Genomic DNA, 27342 nt, shown 5'->3' on the forward strand with positions numbered 1-27342 from the left:
ATCTGTGACAGAAACTGGGCTTGCCATTTAATAAATTGGATGCTTGATAATAAGCGAGTACTTGGTTTTCAGAAATAATGTTTGTGATAATGAAGTCAATAACATGTTAATTCTCAAAGCCTCTGGCATACCACTCTTTTTTTCTCCTCAGTAGTTTATAGCTCTCGCACTGAAGCCCAGTACAGCGTTGGAATCGGCAATCCTCCCTCATACAATTTGTTCTCTTTGTGGCACCTTTTAAATTTTATAATGAATGTCCATATTGGCTTCTTTTTTGGCAAGAAAATTCTATTTGTACAAGCTCTTCCCAATTGCTTAACACATCTGGATTTGTAGAAGTTAACATAGAAATGGTCTTCTATGCCACATAATAATCCTTAGGTCTGTATTCTCTCCTAGCCTTCATCCTTTAAAAAAAATACAATTTCTTCTCTTTTCTGAGCTTCTGTAAATTGTTCTGGTCTCCTCACGTATTTCAGCTGTCATCTAAAGAACCTATATACACAACAAAGGACCTGCCTCGTATACCAATATTAATTTTTAATTTTTACTGATGAGATATATGAATCCGCAGGTTGCGGTCAAGCAATCCAGAAGCATCTGGGGTAGCATAGACCCTTGAGTCCCGTGGGGTTAGGTATGCTGTAAGTGAGCAACCCTTACGGTGCTGACAGATATCACGCCGGTCAGCATAAGCTAAGCAGAGAGGCTAGTTGACCCTAGCCCTGAAGAAGTTGCCGCCAATCCATACAGGCAACGAAACATGACGGTTCTTAAGGGGACAGCCACACAGCATTGAATAAAAAGTCTCATTTAGCTAGTGTGGGGCTGCCCCGTTTTTAACTGGGAGTGTTTTGGGTCCTGATCAGACTCATTCTCCCTAGTCTTAGGGTCGACACCCACTCCTTTCCTTCCTTTTTTTGCACATAGACACAGTTTAGATTATTAGTTTACTTCACAGTAGGTACTAGAGAAGACGCTAGACCTGTTGTGTCACTTTTCAGTTTTCACCGGGGACGGCAATTACCGATGATGAGAAGGTGAGGTAACGGACGAGTACCTGTCCGCTTACACCTCGTGGGGGTTACGTCCGTGAGGTATTGCCGCCCTCATTTTTTCTGCACTTTTCCTTTGTGGCGGTGAAACGGACATCAATCTCTGATGGTGCGGTGGATTGCGAGACTGTTTTCTTCTCTTTTCCGCCTTCACTCTTTTCTCTCCACACATGGTGGTGGGGGGACACATAGGTTTCTAGGGGAACTTTCTGGCATATCCACCTAGTTCACAGGCATTTGCACAGCCAGAGACAATAGAACCCTGTAGTATCTGATTTTTAGTAAAAATGGCTAATAGGTAACAAACTGTACAATAGCCCACACGTTGAGTAAAAAATATTGATTGGTCTCCGGGCTTAAAAATTAAAAATTAATATTGGTACACGAGGCAGGTCCTTTGTTGTGTATATGAGATTGAGTGGGGGGCGACCTGCCTTTTAGACCCCTTGGCTCCATTTTGTAAATGATCTAAAGAACCTACCCATACACAAACCAATTCATTTATTGAAGCATTCATATGCGACACAAGTCTTCTCCACAGGAATGGCCTTCTTAAAAACATGTTAAACTCCCCTTCATGTTTTTCACCCCACTGTACACACAGTACACTACTAGTCATGGTGTGCATCGTGATACCTTTCATTGTATTATCCCTTTGTGTTGATTTATGTAATGGCCCACTGACCCTTGCCCACAGGCTCTGCCATTTACGCACTGACATCTTCTAGGGGTAGTAGTCACAGATTGTGGCTACTACCCAGTCTAGCTCCTTGTACCCCTGGTCTCAGAATTGACAAAGGCATAATTATAAGTTTTACTTTTCCACCCAGTTCCTTTCATAACAATTAGCAGCCTGAGGCAGAGCTTGCTACAAACTGTTTACAATGAGTTACTGTTGTTGTTTTTCTACATCACCCACAATGTTACCAGGCAACAAGCCAGGGAGACCTCTCTGCAGGGTGACCTCGAGATCACTGGTTCTGATCTTAATTAGACCTTTAGGTGACAAGTTATAATCATGCAAGATTCAGTCTATTGTTTTGTCGTGTTGCCAGAGTGTGGTACATGACATGTTAATTACCTGAAACTTTGCAAAATAGTGTTATTTAAGTTTTGATTGGCATCTTTCAGAATCATCGCGCATAATTACAGCCCAGACCTGTCACAAGAATTTTTTTTTGCAGATGAAGGCTGCACCACTGAATAGCATGGTTGTGCTCCTGAAATATCGTGCAGCATTCTTGTAATGTATAGGTTGGTAACTTAAATGGGTATCTTTTTTATTTATTTAATAGACCTTTTATCAGTTCATCACTGTTGGACTTGTATTTTTTTAAGAGATGTCACTTTCTGAAGTGCTTTAATAGCCAAACGTCGCATAACATTACTTCAATTGAGGTAACTGAGGGTCACCCATCATGTGGTGTCACTTGAGATGTTTTCAGGAAGTTGAGTTCAAAGGTATATACTATCACTTCGGCTTCACCTCACATTTCAGGGAATCAGCATCCAGATCTTTAAACCCAATATGTGCCTCCATGGCCTATTGGGTCACAACATTTCCAACTGCATATTAGGTCTCGTATCCAGCACATGTAAGACTTTTTTCAAATCTAATACTAAAAATATCCATTTGCTCTTCCTCTTCTAGTCACCTTTCTTTAGCCACATGCAAAATTCAACCGTACAAAGGGTATTTCAAAATTATTACTGAAGCAGTGATAGATATCATCAGTTTGACTGTAGATTAACTGCCAGTCATCAGCAATAATATTAGATCTTTGTTGAGAAACTGTGAGACAGTTGATCGGATTCTGGGAAGGTTCTTTATCAAAACAACATTGTTAGATCTTCTACAAACTGGGCAAATCCCTCTCATCCTCAAAGCAAACAAAATTGGACCTGAAGATTTTGGCAAACTTCTGAACAGTCTCCTACCCTCTTTGCTAGGGAAAGAACTATAGAAATGTATCTCTGACCAATTGATTAACTTTTTCAATGAAAAAACACCTTTTGGCCAACTAACACTCAGGCTTTTGTTTTGGCTGTAGTATTGTAATGCCTTCCATTTGAATCATGGATGATGTGCACCACATATTAAATAAGAAATACTACTGCTTACTTATGAGTGCCATTTGTCGCAGTTGAGCATGTTTGGATGCTACAAACCTTGGAACCCCAGATGCTTTTGAGGTTCAGTCATAATCTTATTCTCCTCTTTTTATATAATCAATTCCAATTGGTAGACATCCAAGATGACACCTCTGAAAGGACAGTGATCCTGTGTGGAATCCCTCAGGGTCGAATTCATGTGCCGGCTCTGCTTAATCTGTACCTCCAGGCACTGAGCTGGGTAGGCAAGTAGTGTGACTTTTCCAGTTATAAATATGAAGACGATGAGCAAATTAATCAGAAAACATCTTTATTAAGCAATATCCTTAACTCAATACTATAACACTGTATGCAGGGCAACATTCGGATGTTACACCTGTAAAAAATCCTCCTTACACCACAGTAATTAAGACGTTTCCTTTTGATTAAGCTCAAAGCCTATGGGTTACTCCTCTGATTGGTCCATCATCTTAATCCCTGGGCTTCTCCATAAACACTACTCTCACAACAGCATAATTGTTCAATCTACTAACTTCTTCCTTCAATCTCTAAAGAAAATCTAGAGTACTGTCCTCTACCCACTTGAAATTCGTAGCCAATGTTTGGACAGTTTGGCAACATCCTTTTGAGGGAGTGTTTCAGTCATACCTTTCTCCACTCAAGTATGTTCTGTACTCCATAATAAGACTCCTTTATTCTTTGAAAAACTATAATAAAATTTCCCAAATTCTTAAGTAGCTTTGTTGGCTCCCTATCAAAGTGAGAATTAAATTCAATTTCTGCTGCATTACCAATAAAGCAATCCCATCTACAAAAGCGGTCATGCCTTGCCATCTCCCAACAGTGAATTTAGATTCTGAAGTAGGAACTCTCACCTATTAGAAAATAGTGACCACAAAATCTCACAGGCACAAATTCTATCTTTTATATATGCAGCAATACATTTACAGAACTCACTACTAGCGAATAGGCGCTCCCTGCCTAACTCTTTTAAAAAAAAAAATATATATATATATATATATATTTATATATATATTTTTTAATATAATTCCTGATATTTTCAAGCTCCACCTGAAATTTTACTAATCTCATGTTTTACCAAATTCTGTTGGTAAATATTATTACACATTTGTCACAAATTCTCATTCAATGTAATAGCATGCACTCATGCCTCATTTGGTGTAGTACTGCTGAGGAAAAATATTTAATAAGAGGTGACAATTTAAGGTCTGAAAATAAATCTTGAATGTATTGTTATTACAAATGAGTGAGAAAGGGCTCTGGAACATAAGACCTAGAGAAATCCAATGTGCACTCAAGGTATGACAATGAACACTACTTATTTGGGAAGAGGGCAGCAGCAATAGGGACGAAAACAGTGTGTCACTCTTGGCAGCACAGAATCTGCCTGTCTGAAACGAGTTCCAGCAGACATTTACCAATGTATTATCGGGTCGTTTTTTTTTGCTAAGCTAGAAAAAATGCGTCTAGCGCTGCATCACTGCAATGACCACACTGCTGGCTCAACATTGTGCCAAATCATTCCAATCCTTGTTTTCCAAGCTGAGGCTTTCTGTTCATACACCTGTTTAATATTAAATTCAAGGGCGTCCTCTAAATACCTGAACTCTATGGAATAAGTGCATTGCAAGTCACTGAAGAATTTTATGATCATTAACCATCAGAATCCTACAGGATAAATGCCTTCATAAGTCATGAAACTCTGACTTGAATTGCAATATTTATTTTTATATCCTTCGGAAGTAATTTGTTACTTATGATAAATGTGGATTGGGGTTGTGGAATTCCAATCCCTTGATGCCCTAGAGTCAAGTGTTGCAAGTTTTCATGTTTATTTGGTCTACTGGATTAGTAGGCCCAACCCCCAGCAGCACATACCCTTTGACTGCCCCTTTATAGCATTGATTGGTTTGTATTCAAATAAGACAAGGTTTGCTTCCACATGTTTGTCTTTCAAACTTTAATGAATGATTCATTAATTGAAAGCCTTTACTAGTATCGCGAGTATGCACAGGAAATGCCAGTGAACGGTGAGCTCCGCTTGCATTACTGACAATGGTTTCCTTGTAAAACATGTACACGTTTGCAAAATAGAACAATTTGAGACTATTTGTAATGCTCTCAGAATACTCCATGATTAAATGCAAATACATGTATAAGCAAGATTAGTGATTGCTTTCAAAATGCAATGCATAGATATATATTACTCGCCTTCAAAACTGTTTTGTTAAACTACTGTCCAACTTTAAATACAATTTCACTGAGACATAATGTATTAAAATGCAAGAGTTTACAGAATTAGTCCTGGATAACATACTCCTAGCAAACTTGTACGTTTCATTTTTGCATGAGCAAACATACACATAGCATGTTGAGTAATTGCAAATTCAATTTCATTCCACCCCTTTTATCATACCCTCTAAACATTTATTCTTGTCCTTGTTGGGAGTAAATGTTCAACCTTTTCCTCCGTGCGTGGGAAGAGATTAGGGAGAAATAGGTGAATGCCCTTAATTATGCTAGATTGTGGGTGTGTACAAACTCTCAGTCCTTTCCAACTATAGAACTACCGCATCCCACCTATATATATCCCCTGCATGTAGGTTTGTGGAAAGGTGGAAAACTCTGAGTCTTGCTGGAATACGGAAACAAGCATCCTGGGACCAGTTTCTGGGTGCCCAGTCGTTGGTCCCTTGTTCACTTTGCCACTAGACTCAAGCTACCCTGGCTGATGAGGGCTGTGAGCCCAAAACCGGTCCCTGGATGCTTTTTTCCGGTCCCGGGAAGACAGGGCTTGGCAGTTCGGGCTGGACTGTTCCAATGAGGCACAGGATCAAGACTGGTTTGCATGTAGCTGTGTCTGAACTGGGGTGGCAAAGTGAGCTAAAGAATGATGATGGATTCAACCCAGATCTGTGACTGGGGGTGAGTGTTTGAAAAGTTTCAGCACTCCGTCCATCATCTCCTTGTGTTTGCTTTGTTCACCCTAAGTTGGCAGGGTATGCCGAGACGTGGGTCACTTGCTCACTTTGCCACTGGATTCAAGCTAGCCTGGCTGATGAGGGCTGTTAGGCTGAAGCCGGTCCCAGGATGCTTGTTTCTGGTCTAGGGAAGAACTGGCTTGGCAGTTCGGGCTTGACTGTTCCCATGAGGCACAGGGTCAATACTGATTTGCATATAGCTGTGTCTGAAGTGGGGTGGCAAAGTGAGCTAAAGAATGATGATGGATTCAACTTAGATCTGTGACTGGGGGTGAGTTTATGAAAAGTGTCAGCACTCTATCCATCATCTCCTTGTGTTTCCTTGTTACAAGCATCACAACGCAACAAGCATTGCAAAATGATCCAAAGTAGAACGGGTGCTGCTGCCCAAGGGCCCCAGGCGTAGGTCACCATATTGCAACTGCAAATATCCCTGCTGTGGGGTTTCCTCAACATCAAATAGGCAGGTTGCCAACCACGTCCTGCCCTTCAGTGAATTGAGTGACTCCACTACAGCAGCACCGCGATGGCGAGTATGGGTCACCCAGCTCAATAATTATCTCAAATCTACCAAAGAGACTGACCGAGTTGTCAAGAAATCCTTTTCCTACACTATGCTGGTAAGGAGATATTCAAGCTTTAAAAAGCTTGCCTAACACTGGTGGCAAGAACAACTACAGCAAAGCTATTGTTGCCCTGGGCACATTTTAATCCCTAAATGAACCCGGATTTTAAGTGCTTCAAGCTCCGTCAGCCCCGTCAAAGGGAGGGAGAGCTAATCAACATCTTCTATGCCAGATTGAGGGACCTATTGATCACCTGCACCAAAGATTAACATCAAAAAGAGATGCTTGCACAACTAATACAGGATTCCAGGTTAGCTGCCCTCAAGTGACACATCCTCCAGAAGGTGGGTGTCTCACTGGATGAAATCTTCATACTCACCAGGTTATGCAACTATTAAATTGCGTATGAATGGATCATACTTTGTCCATACTATCCACCAAGCAAGTTACCTGTGATACACAGCCAATCAAGACCAAAGTAGTGTCAGCTGTCCGAGGGTTGCAGGCCATCATTCCTTGAGCTCTGTGAAAACAGATTGCCCTTCTACCGCACTATGCTCTAAGGCACAACCAAGATGAAGGCACAGCTATGAGGAAAGGGGTGGTTCCCAGCCATAGATGCCTATGTGGATGACATTGTGCCCGAATGCCAGTGGTATCAAACAACCAGTGCACTTGACAGACCTGCTTCTGTTATCACAAAAGACCCAAACACAGGTCATTGTCACAATGTGAGTGTTTTTTTGGGATCACTGCCAGACAGGCACCACATGCTGGTGCTAATCGACGCCTGATCCAAGTCCCACTGGTTGAGGTAGTGAAGAGTACTAACATAGAGCAGACCAGAAGTCACCTGGACAAGATATTTGCAATCTTGTACTTCACTCGACAGCTGAAGATGGACAATGGTTCCCTGTTTCAGGGGAGTGAGTTCAAAGAATAAGTAGAAACTCTCAGCATCTCCCATCAAAAGATCATGCCCATGTGGTCTTGAGTCAATGGTGAATTCGTGAGTCTGATGAGGTCACTAAATAAGGCCAACAGGAGAAGTGTGGAATAGATGGGCATTTAGGATGATATTCATAAACTCTGGGGTTCCTACAGATGAACATCCCACAGCACTACCCACCGCTCACCAGTAGATGCACTGTTTTGGTGAGTGGTACATGACTTGGTACTCCATATTGAATTGTGTTCACCACCTCCACTGGATACCAATGTCAGTCAACAGACCAGAACCAAGAACAGCAATTGGGGGAGCTGTGACTAGGTGGTGTTCTTAAACGAAGACAGTGGGGGGATGTTTCATCTTCCATTTGAGAGGCACCGCTCCTGGTGACCGAGAAACATGGAGCGATGATCACTGCCACCCGGGGAGACCACAATGTCACCAGGAATGTATCTGGCTTTTGGAGATGGTGGGCTGATCACAGTGTGAGCAGCTACACGAATACTTAAGCCACTCCAGAAAAAGATGTGGTAAACACGGCAGAGATGTGGCACTCTGGGACCCTTGAGGGCCCGTCCATGAAACAGTCAGAACCTGCCCAGACAGCAGTATCCTAAGGGAATGTAATTATGTTGAGCGAACCTGCTGCCCCTACATAAAGACACACATATAACCTGAGGTCCGGCATTCAACGGCTTTAAAGACTTTACAATTATGTGTACTGAATGAGACCATACATGTGTTAAGCACAGGACTGGATTGGGAACACAACCCAGCCCTACAACTTTGTCGGACCAGCCTCCTGGGGCACAGGTGTAAAGCACTTCTGCTTTTGGTTCTGTGGGCTGATGTTGTAGCACCACTGTAAAACCGTCCACTGCCACCACTAAAAAAAAAAACAGCCCTCACCCTTCCAGCCTCCTGGGTAAATGCCCCGATTACTTACCGGTAATCTTCATTACTCCGAGTATAGTCTTCCTCGCCACATGACTAACACAGTGAGCTTCAGCTCCACACCAGAACCCTCCAAAGCAAAAAGTCAGCATCCCATGCCTCCCATCCCTTCCCAATATGGCCGACCCATTACACCCATGACCCCTATAAGAGGCGGGCCGGCCCAACCCATCAGCCTGAAACTACCAAGCACAAACATGAAGCCGATAGCCAGACAGGGAGGGAGGGATGGGAACTCATGTGGCGAGGAAGACTATACTCGGAGTAATGAAGATTACCGGTAAGTAATCGGGGCATTACCTCCTCGTTAGTCTTCCTCGCCACATGACTAACACAGTGAGCACATACCAAAGCCAAGCGGCTTCATGGAAACTCACAAGAAACCAACAGACCAGAAGGCAACGCCCACGAACGAGGGCAAAACCCAGCAGGCCAGAATGAGCGGAAGGACCACCCAGGGGAGAGGCAACCACGAGCAGGAAGAACCGGCCCGGCACCGAAAGACACCGGGAAGGACAAAAACCCGGACCCCAGAGACATGAAGAGCCGGCAGGAACCAGCCGCAAGCAAAGGCCAAAGGGGGACAGAGAAAGGCTCCGGACCAGACCGCACGGAGCCAAAGGCCCAGAGAGCAAGCCGGACCAAACACACCAGGACCTGCCAACGGACATCCCGAAAGAGGGAATCAAAAACCCCCCCCAAAAAAAAAGGGAAACCAAATGAACAGAGGGCAACCCCACCACAGCGACCCAATCAAAAATGTCACAGCAGAAAGGGAAACGCAGTCCGACAAACACAGCAACCTCACAAGGGAGAACACCACCCGCGAGAGAGCCGAAACCACCAGAGGAACGGGGCAGCGGAACCAGACGCAAGCAAACTGGCAAGAGCCGCAAGAAAGGAAAAAGGGGCGCAGAAGAGAAACAGAAGGGTAAAAAACAAAAACCCCAGTCACACAAAGGACCCCCCGGAAGGGACCGCGACCCCAAGGAGAGAACCCAGGCAGGAACAAGGGAACAAAAAGACCCAGGAAGGTGACGGAAACGACACCGAAGAGACCCGGCCACCAAGGGAACTCAACCAGGCCACCGCAGAAAGCGGAGAACCCACATGACCCACGCACAGAAGGCAGGGAAAGGCAGCGTCACGGACCGAGCCCGCCCCTCACAGGGACCAAGCCAGCCGCCGAAGCGAACACCCACCGAAGGCGAGAAGGACAGAAGGGCAGGGCGAAAACCGAACCCGAGCCACGGCTAGACCCCCAGAGAGCCACCAGAGCCAACAGGCCCCAGAACCCCAAATCCAGGGACAAAAGACGAGGACACAATCCACACCGGAAGCGCACGGGCCCGCCAGGGAGCAAATAACCGGAGGCACCAGCACCCCCGGACACCCAACGGCACTTCCGGACACAAAAACCCGCAAGTGAAAAAAAAATAAAAAAAATATCAGGGGCAGGCCCAAGCGAGAGTCAAAAAGCCCGGCCCACAAGCCCAGAAACTCCGGCAGAAGAAGGAACGAGAAGGCCGAAGAGCCAACACCGGAGCCTCAAAGGGAGCAAACAGCACCAAAGGGACCCAGAAGAACACCACCACACAGGCAGCCACAAACAGGGGCGAACCCCGCAAACACCCGGGAGCAAGAGGCATGGCCAGCAAGGCAGGGGGAAAACCCCAGAGCCCAGAGGAAAAACCACCGACCCAGCACAGAACAATAAAGTTCATGCGAACCATCACGGGTACTGTAGAGCCGAATAGCATATGGGTGTCGACCCCCAACTAAATGGTCTTCAAGTGAACAACCACAAAAGGATGAAAGGCAGAGTGGACCCAATAGGAACAGAACCTGCGACCAAGAGGACGAACAGAGGCCCCTGCAGGAGACGCATAAGTCCAATGAGCCCGAACCTCCCAGCCATACCAGGACAGAAGCGGGAAGGGCCCGGGGCAAACCGAACCAAGGAGGGAACAGAGGCACCCAGACCAACAGGAAGGAGAAAAACAGCCAGGCAACAAGACTGTATGGAACACCACACGAAGCAGCGTGCAAACCGTGCGCAGGGCCCATGCAAATCATCTCTGAATCGTGCCAGTCTTAGTAAACGTGCTGCCGAAGCGAGCACCCAAACACGATACGAGGAAGGCCCCTACCAAGTCAGACAACCCCAACAGGAAAAACCAGGGAAGCAAACCAAACCCCACGACAGGAGCCGACCAGAGAAGGACACGCGAGACCGCCCAAAGCGACCCAGCAGAAAAAGGATAGAACGCCCACCCCACCAGAGGCGGGCGCCGTACCCCTGGACCGACCAACCAGGTCCGTACAGAAGGACCATAACAAAAATCCCAACCCCCAGGGGGCAAGGAGAAGCACGGCGAATGCAAGAAGCAGACAGGAAAAGGGGAGCAAGAGCCACCTGCCGAGACAGGGAGCAGGAGGAGGAGGGAGCGTCAAAGCTGCAGACCCGGACAAGACAGGGCGAGTCCAAGAAGGACCCCATAGCCCACAGCCCCCGGAAGTCCCAGGTGGTCCCCCATCCGGGCACCAACCAGGCCCGACACCGCTCAACCGCTGAAAGCAGACTAGGCCAGGGGCACCCAGGGCGGTAAGGCCGCAGGCCCCACAGCCCCAGGAAAACCCCGGAGGACGGCCAACCAGCAACCGACAGGGACAGACCCCGCACAACAACTGCGGGAACAGGTGCCCACAGAACGAAAGTACCGGGGGTACAGAGCGGACACTGTCGGCAAGCCGAAAGCCAACCGAGCCCCGCGCCCCTAACAGTACACCCACAACAGAGGAGGCCGAGGGACCCTCACGCTAAGCCCACAGCCGCCCCCACAGAGAGGGGCAGCCAAACGCCAAAACCCAAACCCCAGAGCCCGCTATAGCAGGGCAACAAGCACAAGGTGGCGGGGGAGGGGGCAGGGCAGGGCCGCGAGGGCCAGAAGGAGGGGGAACCAGCAAGTGAGCCCGACATAGCAGGACCTCCACCCAGGATCCCCACCAACCGGGGCAGAGCAGCAGGAGTGGGAGGAGAAGGAAGGCAACACACCGCCCGTGCGCAGGAAGGACGACAGCGGAGTAGAAAGACAATCGCAGACAACCACCACCGCCCGCCCCCGAAGGGAAGGCGGGCGGTAAAAGAAGAGTTCGAAATCTTGTCAACTTATGACACCTTGACAGCGTCTGCGGGACTCGAACCCTTGTCCCTGTGAGAGCCGTGATAACCAGAGGCACAAGACATACCATGGAGCTATAGCTCCAGGCGCGCATCCCACCCCCACACGGCCAAAGAGACAAAGACAGTACACAAGCGCCCGAAGCGGACGCAACAGAACACCAAGCCAACAGGCCAACGGAACACAACAACGCACCCAACGGGGCGACAAGACCCGCATGGCACAGCAGCCAAGAGAGGGTGACACAGAACCGGAGGAGGAAGAGTCAAGCACCCAGCCAGCACCCCCAACCACCAGGACAGAACACGCGTACCAGCAAAGCGAAGCAAAGCCATCAAGACAAAAGCTACAACACACCTGCCACAGAAGGACGAAGGGCATAACGGCCCCCCGGGAACCGAACCGGCGACCATGCCGCAAAAACAGAATCAACGGGAACTGAACCCGTAACCGTGAGAGCATAGGAGAAAACCCAGAAGGCCACTGTGATCCTGTAGAGAGCGAACTGAAGGAAACGCCAGCGCCTATACACCAGAAAGCGTGAAAAGGACCAGCGCGCCTGCGCGCGCGCCGGACATCACAAAAAAGCGAGACGACCGGCGTCTCAGAGCAGTAACTGTGGGAAGCTCACATCATACTCCACCAAGCAAAGAAGAGTATGAAAAGGCCGCAAACGCACGACACCATGTAGCATACGCGGGACACAAACCCAGTCCCGTGAGAACCGTCACAACCATAGGCAAAGGACGCACCATTGAGCACCATTGAGCAAAAGCCCCCCCCCCCCCCCCGACCCCAGCACCGCAAGCGGGCAGAGAAGAAGGCGTGAGAAAACACCAGGGAGAGCCAGTGCGGGACAAACCAAACCCCGCCCCCGGGACAACGAGCCGGCCCAGAGCTGGAAACATGAAGAACCAACAGCCCCGGAACAGAAACGGCATGGGGAGACCCAACCCAGAATCACAGGATCACTCTCGTACCCAATAAACAGGGAGAAGGCGGGAGAAAACACCTGGGAGAACCAGGGCAGGACAAGCCAAACCCCGCCCCCGGAAAAGCGAGCCGAGCCCCGGGCAGGAAATCAACAAATCCATAAACACGGCATGGGGAGACCCAAGCAGGAAGGACCAGGGCAGAGTGACGCCGAGACCAACTCCTCCCAGAAACCGGAGAAAACACCCGGAAGGCAGGTAAGCCAGGCTCCCCAGCCGCCACCCGCCACGGCCCCGGACGGGAAGGCGGGCGGCGGCGGCACATAAACACGGAAGCGGCGTTCCCGGATCGAAACCCCGCAGAGACGCCACACGCCCCCGCGCTGAAGCGGGAGGCGGAAGGCCCCAAACTCAGCATGTACAAAAGCCCCAGCACGATCAGAGTCCGGCGGGAGGGAAATTACATACGGACATCGCCTCACAGCTGCCGCCTGCACTGCAAGGAGAGGCGGCGGCGGAAACAACGGAAACTGAACCAGTTAGGCAAGGACAGTCCGTAAAAAACGCCTCACGAAGGGGAGAGCACACAGCGAGCCCCCACATACGAGAAGTACAAAAAGTCCGCCCCCCCTGAAAAACCCACGGCCCGCTAAAGCGGAGCCTAACCGGCTCAAATACATATCGGGGGGCCAAAAGCAGGGGGAAACAAACAGAGTCCAAGCCCCTAGGGTCCGCTAGAGCAGGACCTCCAACCTGAGACCCACGTACCTGCTACAGCAGGCACCACTTACCTGACGCATCTGGAGAGACGTGCGCAGAACAAAAAAAACAGGCTGATGGGTTGGGCCGGTCCGCCTCTTTTAGGGGTCATGGGTGTAATGGGTCGGCCATATTGGGAAGGGATGGGAGGCATGGGATGCTGACTTTTTGCTTTGGAGGGTTCTGGTGTGGAGCTGAAGCTCACTGTGTTAGTCATGTGGCGAGGAAGACTAACGAGGAGGTAATGCCTGGGTAAGGTGTGAAGCACTTCTGCTTTTGGTTCTGTGGGCCGATGTTGTAGCACCACTGTAAAACCGTGCACTGCCACCACTAAAAAAAAAAACAGCCCTCACCCTTCCAGCCTCCTGCGTAAATGCCCCATGCCCGCTACGGTGAGTCCGGCCCAGGTTAAGCAGTTGGGTTGTCATTTGTAAAGTTAGGAAAGTTTCAACAAAAAAATTTGTGGAGGAATGTAGTATGTTCACTCATTTTGGCATAGGGTGCGGCGCCAAGGGACTAATAAAAGATATGGGATGGCCATGTACAAATGTCTTCTGCTCATGACCTCAACGTGGTGTGTGTTATTTCTGAGGGCTAATGCAAGGAAATTATTTAACATTGATACCTTTCATTTTTAGGTTGAATCTACAAGACCACGCAAACTGTCTTGTTGCAAAGACCTATTGTGGGCTTAACAAGAACTTCAGGGCTTACTACTCGCTCATTGCTAACAATTAGTTGGCTCTGTCGCTCTGATTTGCTTGCTTCTTATTCAATGGCTTTCCTCTTCCCAGCTTGTCCACTTTGTTTGTTTCGCCATGGAGCACCATCCCGGATTGGCTGGCTTCTCCTCCACTGCTCACATTTAAGGAACTGTTCTTCTTTTTGGATTAGTGCTTCATGAGAGTGCATGTGTTTTCCAGCTCTCTCCTTCCCTCTCAATGTGCTGTCCCAAATCCAACTGCCCTATGCTCAATGTTTCTCCTTCATGTTCTTCTCTCCTGCCCTTTTGCTCTTCATGTAGTTCTTGCCCTTTATGCATCTCCCCTGCTCCCTTTGTTGCTGTCATTACATGTGCTGCCTATGTTTTCTTAGGTCAAGCCTATCGGCAGCGCGCATGCGCTGCACGTTCTGCGAGACACTGTAGTGGAGTATTTTTCATTGGCCTGTGTCATTGTCCTTCGTAAATGCTGCCTTCGAATTTGTTGATAGGCTTGTTATTCCCTCCTTAGAACGACCTTGTCTTCATTTGTAACCTCCCATGGCTACTGGTCCCTTTACTTCGGTTGTTACACGGGACCTGTTATTTAGTCTGTAAGCACTATTTACTTTATGGAGTTTCTCTTATTGCAGGCTGGACATGCGGTGCTGCAGCTGAAACCGCTTGTGTTTTTTAAAGCAGCACGGCTGCCCCATAACACGGGTGCCCACTTTCAATCACTTTAACCCAGCATTATCTCGTGTCTGTTTTAACCACCCAAGTAAAATCGATTTAGAAGTGATTTGTGAATTAAGTCATGTGAATTCCAGGTAGCACATAATCGTGTGCTAATGGGCTGAAGCTGACAAAAGCACATCTGTGTTTCATGTCATCTGCACTAAAGCCACCTGACGGGTTGTTTTCAAAAGCCTGTTTTATTCACAACACAACCACCACCACCAATACCACCACCACCAATACCACCATCCCCAATATTCCACCACCAATTCCGCCACACCAATTCCGCCGCCACCATTTCCGCCGCCACCAATACCACCACCACCACAAATTCCACCACCACCAATACCACAACCACCAATACCACCACCACAGTCACCACCAATACCACCACCCCAATACCACCAATTCCACCACCAATACCACCACTACCAATACCACCATCAATACTATCCCCACCACCACCAATACCTCCATCATCACCAATACCACCACCACAAATACCAATACCACCACCAATAACCCCACCAATACCAGTACCACCCTCACCACCAATACCAGCACAATACCACCCCCCCAATACCAATACCACCACCACCTCAGCGCCTCTTGTTCACTAGTAATAGCAGGGGCACTGTATGAGGCCGGAGCTGCAGCCGAGACCATACATCCATCCCTCACTCCATGCCTGCCATAAAGCATAGCCCGCCCTGCACCAGGAGGTGAAGCCAGGTCTCTACTACAGCTGGAGTGTTTTTATTAGGCCAAAGATGGCAATGACATTACGCAATGCCACACTGTACACTCAAATCACAGAGAGGGCAGGAAGTGCCCCCCTGCCCGCTCTCCCTCCTGAGCAGCAACAGTGTAATCACAGAGCGGAAGGTGTTGGAGCGATTTGTTAGTGTTTTTAGCTCAGATCATATGCAACTCTCACTTCACACTTTGTGTCTGTGTAATTTACAACACTTACACATCTTCTTCACTGCACTATTAATCACTACTTTGAAGACGTCGCAGGCCGGTCTCTTCCTCTGATATTAACAATCTTAACTAGTGGTCGAGAAGGCCCTTTATTGCAATTCAATAGGTCTCGCATTTGCGAGAGTTTAAGCTATTAGTATTGTAAATGACAGTGCCTTTTATTTATGCTTTAAAACCCAAAACATAATTAGAAGGCATCGTCATTTACAATGTCAATAGCTTAAACCTGCGTAAATGCAAGAACTAGTGCATTGCTAATGCTCGTTTATTTTATATTTGTGCCTTCGTGCTAAAATAAAATCTTTTTTTATTTTTATTATTTACCAATTTAAGTGGAGCCCTCCATCTTGGATACATGAACATGAAAATTGAAGCAAAAAGCACCTGTGCCATTCCTCTAGTATATGCATTCGTTCAGATGCAGGCACACATCTGTATCATCACGCATGCTACCGGAATAATTCAATCGCCAGCAGCGGTTGTGTCCTTGCACTTTTTTTTCCATTTTTTTTTTTTTTTTCTTTTTTATGGCGCAGTGCAGTATTGGGAAAAGCTCAACGTTGTAGAGCACCACCAAAAGGCGGACCTACTGGCGTTGCCCGTGCTTTTTTGCCTCCCTGCCGCTTCCCTTTGCTGGACCTTTTCCTTTAAGTGACTGTTGTGTGGTGTCTTTTTAATTAGTAGCTAGCTGATTGGAATGCTCCTGACATCAGGACATTTTGCAAAGCGTGACCAGTGCCCAAAGACCTAATAGATCAGAAGAAATAACGTAAGGTAGCTGGTATAACACTGGCCTGTTGGTGACGTGTGTTTGGAATTCCATAAGACTTAGCTTTCTGCAGTCAGCATGAACTTGAGTCGCACCTCTCTACTCTGACGAAACTTGCATAACATTGTGATAACATCGACCCTAACAAAAAGTAAGGTTTTGATGTTTAACTCTGTCCATCTGAATTGTTACTTTTGAGTGATTCATGTATGAATGAACCCATTCTGTGTACAACAGTTGTATTAAAACATTATTTCAGAATCTTTCACCTGAACTGAACTTTCGATTAAATGCACAAATTCAGTTTCTTTACACTCACATGATTATAGCAGTCCGTGACCAAAATAGAACTGTCTTTTGACAAGTTTCAGTTCCCCTGTTTTCCAACCAGTTGTCTTGAATGGAGGTGAATGCAAATGACTTCCTTGTTTTGGGTGTTATACTCTAACGTCTGTCAACCCTTGCGTGACGGAGAGAGAGGCAAAGCGGGGAGATGTGGTGCGGTCTCTGCTGCTTGAGATCTGTCTCTTGGGACTTTAGTTGGGGTGCAGCACTCGAGCTACGAGCACTTTGATTCGTCTCCACAATCAAGACCCGAGTCAGCTAGTGCAAGATGCTGCAGTAGCCCTCCATTACTGGTTTGAATATTTACTTTTTTGTCGGAGACTAAGAATGGTATCCTGGCTGCTTTAATACGGCCATAGCGGACCCTCAAAGTAAGATTTGGTGGGTGCCTTGTGCAACGGCGATTTCACCATCCATTGAGGAAGTGCAACTACTGCGGCTGTGTAAGGAAGGTATGTCTGTGAAACACGGGCTGTGCAAGGAGAGGCGCTGCACCTGCAGGGGGACTCTAGACGACTGTGTGCGCATCAATTACAAGGTATGAGTCTTGCGTGCGCCTTTTTAATGTCATGACCTATGATGTATTCCCACCATGTTTTTGTAAAGATTTTGTAACCTAATTAGGTTGTGCAAACGTTTGAGTAGTCTATTATAAAAATGTCAGGCTCATGATTTAATTAATTCTTCAGATGTCGGGCATCGACGCAGGTCGACATATTTTCATGTAATTATGTTCATTTGAATAATTTCCCTAATTTTTTTTAAAAAGTTTATTTAATTTACTTACTTTCTCGTCAGTGGTTCATCAAGACCGCCAGCCCTCCACTCCAATGTAAGAAAGAGTTGAAGACGCCCCTACTGAAAGCACACTCCATCACAGTGCAACCGCACACCTCTGCTCCCAGAGCCCAGCTACCCCTCCCATCACTCGTTGACTGCACGTGCCTATGAGCCTTAAACGTGCTCTTGTGACTGCATTTGGCATATTCAAATACCACATACATACAATGAAATATGAAAGTGTCACATCACTACTTTAGAGTGAATACAGGAAATGTAACAAGAAACTCAGTGGCTTTATATGCAGTGGCTTTTGTGCTGCGCAAACTTCAGTTTATAGCACCTGCTTGCTCCCTCAGACTCGGGAGATCTTGGCTCATATGGGGTGGGGCAGCATTGGATGCAGACTCACATAACGGTAAGACAGTTGACGTACCGCTTGCGGGCTGTGGGCTGTGCCATTCCTAAAGCATTGCTCTCGAAAAAAACTTGGTAACATAACACAACCTAGGACGGTCTGTTTACAATCTGGTTCCAATCCCAGGCCCCGATCTTTCATTGAAGCTCTGGGCTCATATTAAATGGAGGGTGCGCTCCCTGTTTGCACAGGAGCTGACTTTTATCAGGGTGCACTCGGTGTCCCTCATAACGGTGGATGTGCTGTCCCTACTTGAGCCTGCTCTGGCGGCAGTGCATTAGTGACAGGCAGACCTGGGTCGGTGTTATGAATACAATGCACTGTCCCACTCTGCACTACAGCACATGCTTCAGGCTATGTGCTGTGTCCATAATTCTGTCTGTGTGCTGAGCATAGACTGGGACAGGGTGTCCTATTGCAACAAATGCATTGCTCCCAGATCAGGCATGCTGTCACAGAAAACAGAACATTATTAACAGATGGACTGGGTGTTTGAAGCTTCCAGGCTGCCTTTCACTGTGCAGTTGGCAAAGTGGCCTGCCTTTGCACCCCCCTGCAGTTGCTTTGCCTCTGCACCCACTTCTGTAACAAAACTCAGGTGCAGAAATGCTTCTTTATTTGCATGTGGCCATGCCCCCGTGTAGATGAGAACATCCCTTCCTGATGGTCCCAGCGCAAAATGAGCACTGGCATGATCCATGCTATAGAAGGGGCCGCACAAGTATCCGCGGCACATCTAAAATACCTAGGAGCTCAAGGAGGTACAAGAAGCAGATCAAAATGCCTATTGTGCTCCAATGGTATGTATAGCATTGTGGGCCCAGGTCAGTACTGCTGCTGTAGTTTCTACCCACTTTTTACGTATATGGTCCTACATCTTTGAAAAAAGAACACTTCATTATTGGCCCAAACTGTAATAGTTATATTCATCCAAAATTGCATGGTTGCCTTTTTCTAAATTTTGAAGTAACTCCAGGGCTGATTTCATGCCACACAAAACTGACCCTTAAGGTTAATTTTTGGGTTTAAAAAGTATGGTCCACTCCCCTTGGTTCGCACATACCTAAAATGATTACTCAGAGAGTGGCTAATCCAGGTCAGAGTGCATCGCATTTTTTCAGAAATTGACCAAGGAGGCACCCATCGTCCAGCTGGTTTCAGTCCATCAAGGAGGGGGTCTGTCGAAGAGCCAGGTTTTGAGGTTTCTTGCGAAGATGGGGAGCGATGTTATCTGTCTGAGGTGGAGCGGAAGGTTGTTCCAGGCTCTGGCCGCACGGAAAGAGAAGGAGCGGCCTCCCGATCTGGTCTTTCTGGTGCAGGGGACCACGGCGTAGGAGAGCTGGGCTTGTCGTGGGGTCCTTTGGGGTGCGTGGAATTTGATTCAGCTATTCAGGTATGCTGGTCCGGTGTCGTGGAGGGCCTTGGGAGCGTGGGTCAGCATCCCGAAGGTGACTCTAGCTTCGATGGGGAGCCAGTGGAGTGTGCGCAGGTGCTGGGAGATGTGGCAGTGTCTTGGCAGGTTGAGGACCAGTCTTGCGGCGGTGTTTTGGATGTTCTGTAGCTTGCAGGTGAGGTTTTTGTTATTCCAGCATAGAGTGCGTTGCCGTAGTCGAGCCTGCTGTTGACCAGGGCATGAGTGACGGTCTTTCTGTGTTCGAGGGGGATCCATTTGAAGGTCTTACGTAGGAGGCGGAGGGTGTGGAAGCAGGAGGACGAGACAGAGTTGATCTGGCGGTCCATTTTGAGCTCTGAGTCCAGGATGATTCCCAGGTTTCGTGCCTGGTCCATTGGGGTTCGCAGGTTTCCAAGGGCGGGGGGCCACCAGGTGTCGTTCCAGGCCTCTGGGTTTGGGCCCATGATGAGTACTTCCGTTTTGTTTGTGTTTAGTTGTAGGCAGCTGTTTTTCATCTATTTGGCGACGGCTTCCATGCCTTCTCGAAAGTTGGGTCTGGCGGTGTTGGGTTCTTTGGATAGGGAGAGGATGAGATGGGTGTTGTCTGCATATGACACAATGTTGAGTCCGTACGTTCCGAGGATGGGGGCGAGTGGAGCCATGTAGACGTTGAAGAGCGTAGGGCTCAGGGAGGACCCATGGGAGACTCAGCAGGTGGTTGGTGTAGGGTCCGAGAGGAAAGGGGGGAGTCTGACCCGCTGCGTTCTGCCGGAGAGGAAGAAGCGGATCCAGTCGAGGGCCTTGTCTTGGATCCCTGCGTTATGGAGTTTGCATATTAGGGTGTGGTGAGAGACTCTGTCTAACACTGCTGAGAGGTCGAGGAGGATGAGGGCTGCTGTTTCTCCTTTGTCCAGTAAGGTACAGATGTTGTCTGTTGCGGCGAGGAAGGCAGTTTCCGTACTGTTTTTTTCTAAAGCCGGATTGGGAGGAGTCGAGGATGTTGTGCTCTTCGATGAATGTGGCGAGTTGGCTGTTGATGGTTTTCTCGATGACTTTCATTGGGAACGGGAGCAGGGAGATGGGTCTGTAGTTTGTTAGGTCGGTGGGGTCCGCCGAGGGTTTCTTTAGGAGGGGGTTGATCTCAGCGTGTTTCCAGTAGTCAGGGAACGAGGCGGTTGCCAGGGACCGATTGATGGTGGGGCAGAGCATGGGTGCGATGGTGTTGGCGGCTCTGTTGAAAATGTGGTGGGGGCAGGGGTCCGTAGGGGCCCCAGAGTGGATTGACTTCATCGTCTTCAGTGTGTCTTCGGTGGTGAGGGCTGTCCAGTTGTCGTTCGCTGGCTTCAGGGTGTCGGGATTGTTGGTGAGGGTTCAGTGTGTTGGTTGTCTTCGTCGAAGTTGTCGTACTTTCTCTTGATTTTGTGGTGGAAAAATGTGCTGAGTTTGTTGCAGAGGTCTTGTGAGGGAGGGATGCCGGTGGACTCGCTGGTGGGTTTGGCGTACTCCTTGATGATATTGAAGAGTTCTTTGCTGTTGTGTGCATGAGTGGAGATTCTGTTTTCAATCGCTTTTTTTCCTCGTTTTTCTGATGAGTTGGTGGTGGGCATTGGTGGCGGCTCTGAAGTTGTTGTGGGCTTCTGTGGACTTGGTGTTCCTCCAGGCCTTTTCGAGGTGGCAGCAAGTGCATCTGGACTCTAAGTTCGGTGGTGAACCATCTAGCTGTCTTGGCATGGGTGTTGTTGTTTTTCTTGAGGGGGGGCTATGGTGTAGGCGCTGTCGGAGATCCATCTGTGCATGGTTCGGGCTGCGGTGTTAGCGTCGTCGTTTTCCGCGATGGTTGGGGTGGAGTTGCTGAGTGATGAGGTTAGCTGGTCGTCGGTGATTCTGGACCAGTTTCTTCGTGGGAGCAGGGGCTGGTGCCTGTGGATGGTGGGTGTTCTGAAGGTGAAGTGGATGAATCGATGGTCAGTACGTGGAAGTTCAGTGGTGTGGCTGAAGGTGATGGAGTTTCCTGTTGTGAATTGGGGATTGAGGGTGTGTCCTGCTGAGTGCGTGGGTTCGGTCACGATCTGGCAGAGTCCAATGTTGTGGAGGTTGTCCAGGAGGGATGTCGTTCTGGGGTCCAGTTGGTTGTCGAGGTGGAAGTTGATGTCTCCCAGTAGGTAGTTGGTGGACTCGGTGGCATGCGGGGAAATGATGTCCGTGATGGAGTTGGCGAAAGGTCCGTGGGGTCCAGGGGGTCACTCGATGAGGGTTCCTCGGAGGGTGGAGGTAGGGCTGGCCAGTATCTTGAAGTGAAGGTGTTCCATCAGGTCTGTGGGCTCGTCGGGGAGTGTGCTCAGGCGAAGGTGGCTTTGTGGATGATAGCGATTCCTCCTCCCGGGCAGGTGGGGCGGTCCTTCCTGGAGATCTTCTATCCTTGGGGAATGGCAATGGCGATGTCCGGTCCCGAGGTGGTGTTGGTCCAGGTTTCGGTAAAGAATGCTACGTCCAGGGTAGTGCTGTCGGAGGTCCCAGATTTCCGTGGCGTGTTTGTGGAGGGATTGGATGTTGAGGAGAATGCATTGCAGGCTCTTCGGTTCGGTTGTGTTGTTGCGGGTGGATTGCGCTGGGTCAGTGGTCTTGGCGGTGCTGCAGTTGTGCCTGCAGCAGTGACAGCTGAAGGGTCTGTGGGTGTCGGCTGGTGATGCTAGCTTGCAGTTGCTGTTGCGGCCTGTGTTGAGAGCGTGGAGTGGCGCTGGGTTGTAGCGTTGGCGGTACAGAGATCCAGGGTTCCTGGCGCTGGTCGCAGTCGGGTCGCAGTTGGGTCGCAGATGGGCGCAGGCGAGATTGCCTTTGGCGGCGCGGCCGCACCGCGGCCGCCATTAAGTAGTGGTCAGGGAGGGCTGGACAACTGGGAGCGGTGAGGGGAGCTGGATTGGGCCAGTCGCACTGGTCATGCTTGGGGGGGGCCGCAGGGGCAGCAGCAGCGGTGAGGAAAACCGGCTGAAAAAGGCAAAAGGAAAAAGGCAAAAAGAGAGAAAAATGCAAATAAGGCAGCAAAAGTGCAAGAAAGAGTGGAGGAAAGACACAGAGGACACAGGAGAGTGAAAGGGGGAGATTGAGATGAGGGTAAAAAAACGAGTGAAAAACGGAGGAAAGACACAGAAGGAGAGCGAAGGGGGGGGAGCTTGACATGAGGGGAAAACGACAGAAAATGGAGGAAAGACTCCGAAGGAGAGTTGAAGTGGGGAGATAGAATTGAGGGAAAAAACGAGTGAAAAAGGAGAGAAAAAGCAGAGCAAGAGAATGGAGACAGAGGTCTACTGGACCACCAGGAATGAGGCGCAGGTGAATCCTGCGGGTGGAGGAGGGCCTCAAACACCAACACTCGAGAGTGCAGGGGCTTGGGGGACGGCCTCACTTAATGGTGGAGCTGCGAGTGTGGTAGAGCATTTTCACTGACAATGAGTCAGTGGTCTTGCTCCTTGTTACTTAATTAAATATGATGTGTATTGCAATTCTATCCATATTTGTATGTTGCACAAAACCAGTTAAGTGGAACATCTGCGTGGCCTTGTGCCGTATCTTCTTTATGGCATGATCTTTTTAATCCAGGTTTTCAAATTAAACCTGAATTTTACACTCTAGAACCACGATGGCGATGTTGTTTGGGACATAACTGAGTGAAAGGAAAACGTGCTTCATCCATTTGGTACATCAATTTTTCTGTAGTATCTTTAATTGAAGTATTATTTAACAGTTTTATATTCTAAGAATGCACCACAGCAGTATATGCATATCCATATTGAAAGCAAGAAAAAAGTCTGAATCTGGCCCTGACATTTATTTTTATAATCAAAATGTTTGTTTTGTGAATTTAAATGGTGTGCGAGCAGAAGGCACTCACTGCAGTGAGCAGACAGTGAAGATTATAATCACTTATGTACAATTGTTCGGTGATCTTGCTGGTGTATGTAAAGAGAAGGGTGTTGGTGACTGTCCAATGTGCGTGCAGACAAACCAGTCTTGCTTGAATCTTGCCGGGGGGCCTAAAATTCTTGTCTGATTTTCTATGTTTAAACCTGTATTTCTACAGTGCATTTTACAGTGAATTGTCAGCTTCTCAGGAAACAGTAATCGGGACTAGGGAAACTGCAATATTTACATAGTCATTTTTGTGTTTTGAGGTGTTTGGTTTCATTTATGACTCTTTGAGTTTGATATGCATCAGTTTGATTGAGATGCAAATTGGAAAGTTAAGTATTTCACTGTAGCTTCCATTTTGCAAAAATGAAACTTGAGGGCATCTTTTGCCAAAAGCATAGATATACAGAGATTTTAGGGTTATGCAATGAGCCATATGTATGGTTATTCAATGCACAATATTTCGGGTTTCGAAAGTAGGAATTCCCCCGTGTGCCATCTTTACACTAAATTGTATATCTGGAACTTTCAAGATCAAACTACACCACCTTTGTAAGAAGATGCCTCTTTTTGCATGATCAACCCCAAACGTTTGTGCTGGTTTTTCAACTGAAAGTACACTGTGTCCTGCCTCTGTGCCAGTGCTCTGACCCTTAAAATGTATATATCTGATTGGTCTTTCCACAATCGGCATAAGTTAACTTACTTATATATCCCAAATGTATGGCACCAGGGGTTCCGAGGGCCTGCAGCACTCGGTGACACCACAAGCGTTACAATGGAAAACATGGTTTCCAGTCTGCCATTCCAAGCTGGCATAGCAGTTTAATACTGCTAACTCCACCTCGCCATTTACACCAATATTAAAGTCCAAAATTCCTTTTTAGGTCGAAGACTAGCTAATGAAACCTTGGAGACATTCTGAAAGCTTCTTGGGCAGGCATTCCACCCACTGCTTACAATTGGCTTTGTGGTTTGTAACACACATTTGTCTGCTTTCCATTTACTGGCTTTATTTGTTTTAGGTTGTCCTGCTTGAGTTTCTCCCCCAGAGAGCATATCTTGTTTACTGTATGCTTCCACCAGTGTTCGATTTCTGTAAACCTGCCTTTAAATCTTGTTCTTATCTTATCACATTTGCTGTTCATTCAAAGGCAGGGGTCAAATGTCAGGCTGTGTCTTTGAAGAAGCTTGGTGTTTACAGTTCTTTCTCCGACTTCATAGTGAGAGGATTTATGTGACAATCTTGCTGGGAATTTGTTTTTATTTTCTAGCACACAACCAAGTTTAAATGTCATTAATGGACTGTGTATTTTGTTTGTAATTCTGAAGTATGGTGTAAGTGAATATTTTAAAATGCGATCAAAACAAATCAATACTGAGGTGATGAAATTTCCACACATTATCGTTTGTGTGCTGTATACTTTTCTTAATCAAACTGTATGTCTGTGCAAATGTAGTGGTCATTTCAGTTGAAAATGTGTAGTCTGTATTGGCAGTGCACTACGATACCATGTTTACTCCACTTTACGCCACTCCACTCTGCACCACTCTAGTCTACTCCACTGTATGCCACTTCACTCTACATCTCTCTACTCTACTGTGCGCCACTCTACTTTTTGCCAATGCATTCTATGCCACTGCTCCACTTCACTGTATGCCGCCACTCTCCACTGTGCACCACTCTGTGCCACACTACTATGCAAAACTGCACTCTATGCCCTTGCACTGTACTCTGTTCCACTGCACTCTACTTCAGTCCAGTCTATGCCACTCTAATCTTCTCTACACCACTGCACTGTACAGCACTGAATTCTACCCTGCACTGCGCCACTTCACTCGATGCCACTTCACTCTACTCCTAAAAATCCTCTTTACTCTATGCTGCGCTACTTCACTCCATGCACTGCGCTCTATGCCACTAGACTCTACTCTGCACCTCTTTACTCTGTCACTGCACTCTACATATCTCTATTCTAAACCACTGCACTCTACACTACTCCACTCAAAACTAATGTACTCTCTGCCACTGCGCTCTATGCCAGTCGGGACTGCACCACTCTTTGCCGCTCTACTCTTTGCCGCTCTACTCTTTGCCGCTCTACTCTTTGCCGCTCTACTCTTTGCCGCTCTACTCAAACATTCCACTCTATGCCTTTGCACTTTACACTACTCTAGTCTACACTGTCACTGTTAGAAATGGGGGTCTCTAGTTGGCAGAGGTAGGTACCTTTTTCCAAGTAGGGACCCTTCTTCCTAGTCAGGGTAAGGGGGATGCACTTCTAAAATAACCCCTGCTTAACCCCTTGGTAGTTTGCCACAAGCAGACAGGCTTATCTCAGAGACAGTGTGTAAAGCCTTTTTGAACACGTACAGTAATATAGTGAAAACACTACAAACGGACACCACACCAGTTTAGAAAAATAAGTAATCTTTATCTAAACCAAACAAGACCAAAAATGTCAATCTACAATGCACTAATAAAAATATGACCTTCAAATGGCAGGAATAGTTCAGTTCAAAGCAAATTGCAGATACAACACTTTTCACACAAAGTACATTGGATGCGTTGCGCACACAAACAAAAAGGGTTGCAGGGAAGGTGATGCGTCGGTTTCTTACACTCAGGGAAGGTGATGCATCGGTTCCTTGCTCCGGGGGAGGTGATGCATTGGCTCCTTACTGCTGCGCAGGGGAGGTGATGCGTCAGTTCCTTACTGGAGAGGAGGTGATGTGTCCGTTTCTTACTGCGTGGGGAGATGATGCGTCTCTTTCTTACTGCATCCCCCAATGATGCGACAGACCTGGTGCCTCGATGTGATGCGGTGATCCGGGATGATGCGTGGATTCTTGCAGCTGCACTGCAGGTCTTGCTTCGGAATCGGTGTGGTGATCTCAGACTTAGGAGACCGGTACACTCGATGCAGTACGGATGCATTGCCAAAACAACCTCCAGAGGCCCAGAACAGCTACAAGCACTTCTTGGCAGGTCAGAACTCCCAGCAAGGAAGTTCAGGGGAGCTGGGGGTGAAGTATTTGTGTCCCTGAGACTTCAGAACAGGAGGCAAGCTCTTCTTCAACTCCTTGGAGATCTTCAAGCAGGGGACACAGCAAACAGCAAAGTCCTTTTCCCTTTCCTTGGCAGAAAGTAGCCACTGCAGGCCAGCCCCAGACAGCAAACAGCACAGGGGCAGTATTCCTTCTCATTTTCTCCAGCTCTTGTCCTTTACAAAGGTTCATTTTGATTCCCATAAGTGATCTAAAAGTCTAGGGTCTGGCCCCCTCTATTTATAATACAAAATAATTTGTTTTCTGTGGCAGTGTGTGTCTGTGCCGTGCCAAAAACAGTTCTGTCCTCACTGGTGCAGCTTCCTGGCAAGAGGTGGAGACAGCATTGTCCTGGACAGACCAGGCCCATTCAGGTGTGAAAAATATCCTCACCCTGCTCTGAATACAGCCCAGTTCTACTCAGCCCAGCCCTGACTCACCCTGGAAAGGCAGGACACACCTCAACCCCCCAAGTGGCAGTCTGAACAGAATGCACACCCCCAGCCCCTGTCACTCCAAAGCTAGACCTTCAATACACAACCTAGCAGAGGCACACTGGATGGTTTAGTCAAGAAAACACCTACTTTCTAAAGGTGGTATTTTCAAACCCAGAATGTAAAAATTACCCTCACTAAAAGATGCATCTTCACATTCGGAGTTCAGGCATATCAAACTTTATTTTCCCATCTTGTTCCCATGGGCAGTAATTCTCATAAGATGTTATGAGCAAACTCCCCATTCTATCCTATG

The 27342-nt window shown here is 47.7% G+C and overlaps 1 protein-coding gene and 1 non-coding gene across 3 annotated transcripts in view; one reads left to right on the top strand and one right to left on the bottom strand.

Moving 5' to 3' along the window:
- The window catches only part of BCL10 (BCL10 immune signaling adaptor), a 219241-nt gene that overhangs the window by 82511 nt on the left and 109388 nt on the right, over positions 1-27342 (top strand). The window contains exon 1 of one of the 2 annotated variants that reach the window (XM_085602073.1): positions 17166-17585. The exons of the other annotated variant lie outside the window; for it this stretch is intronic. Coding sequence (XP_085458199.1) covers positions 17502-17585 — 84 coding nt within the window. The 5' untranslated portion in view covers positions 17166-17501. Of the gene's footprint in view, positions 1-17165; positions 17586-27342 lie in introns of those variants that run through there. 2 annotated transcript variants of the gene reach the window in all.
- On the bottom strand, positions 10654-10760 carry LOC146834606 (U6 spliceosomal RNA). Its single transcript, XR_014960895.1, has one exon. It is a non-coding gene; the product is annotated as a U6 spliceosomal RNA (small nuclear RNA).

Source organism: Triturus cristatus, chromosome 4_2 (assembly GCF_964204655.1).
Source record: "Triturus cristatus chromosome 4_2, aTriCri1.1, whole genome shotgun sequence".
NCBI lineage: Eukaryota > Metazoa > Chordata > Amphibia > Caudata > Salamandridae > Triturus > Triturus cristatus.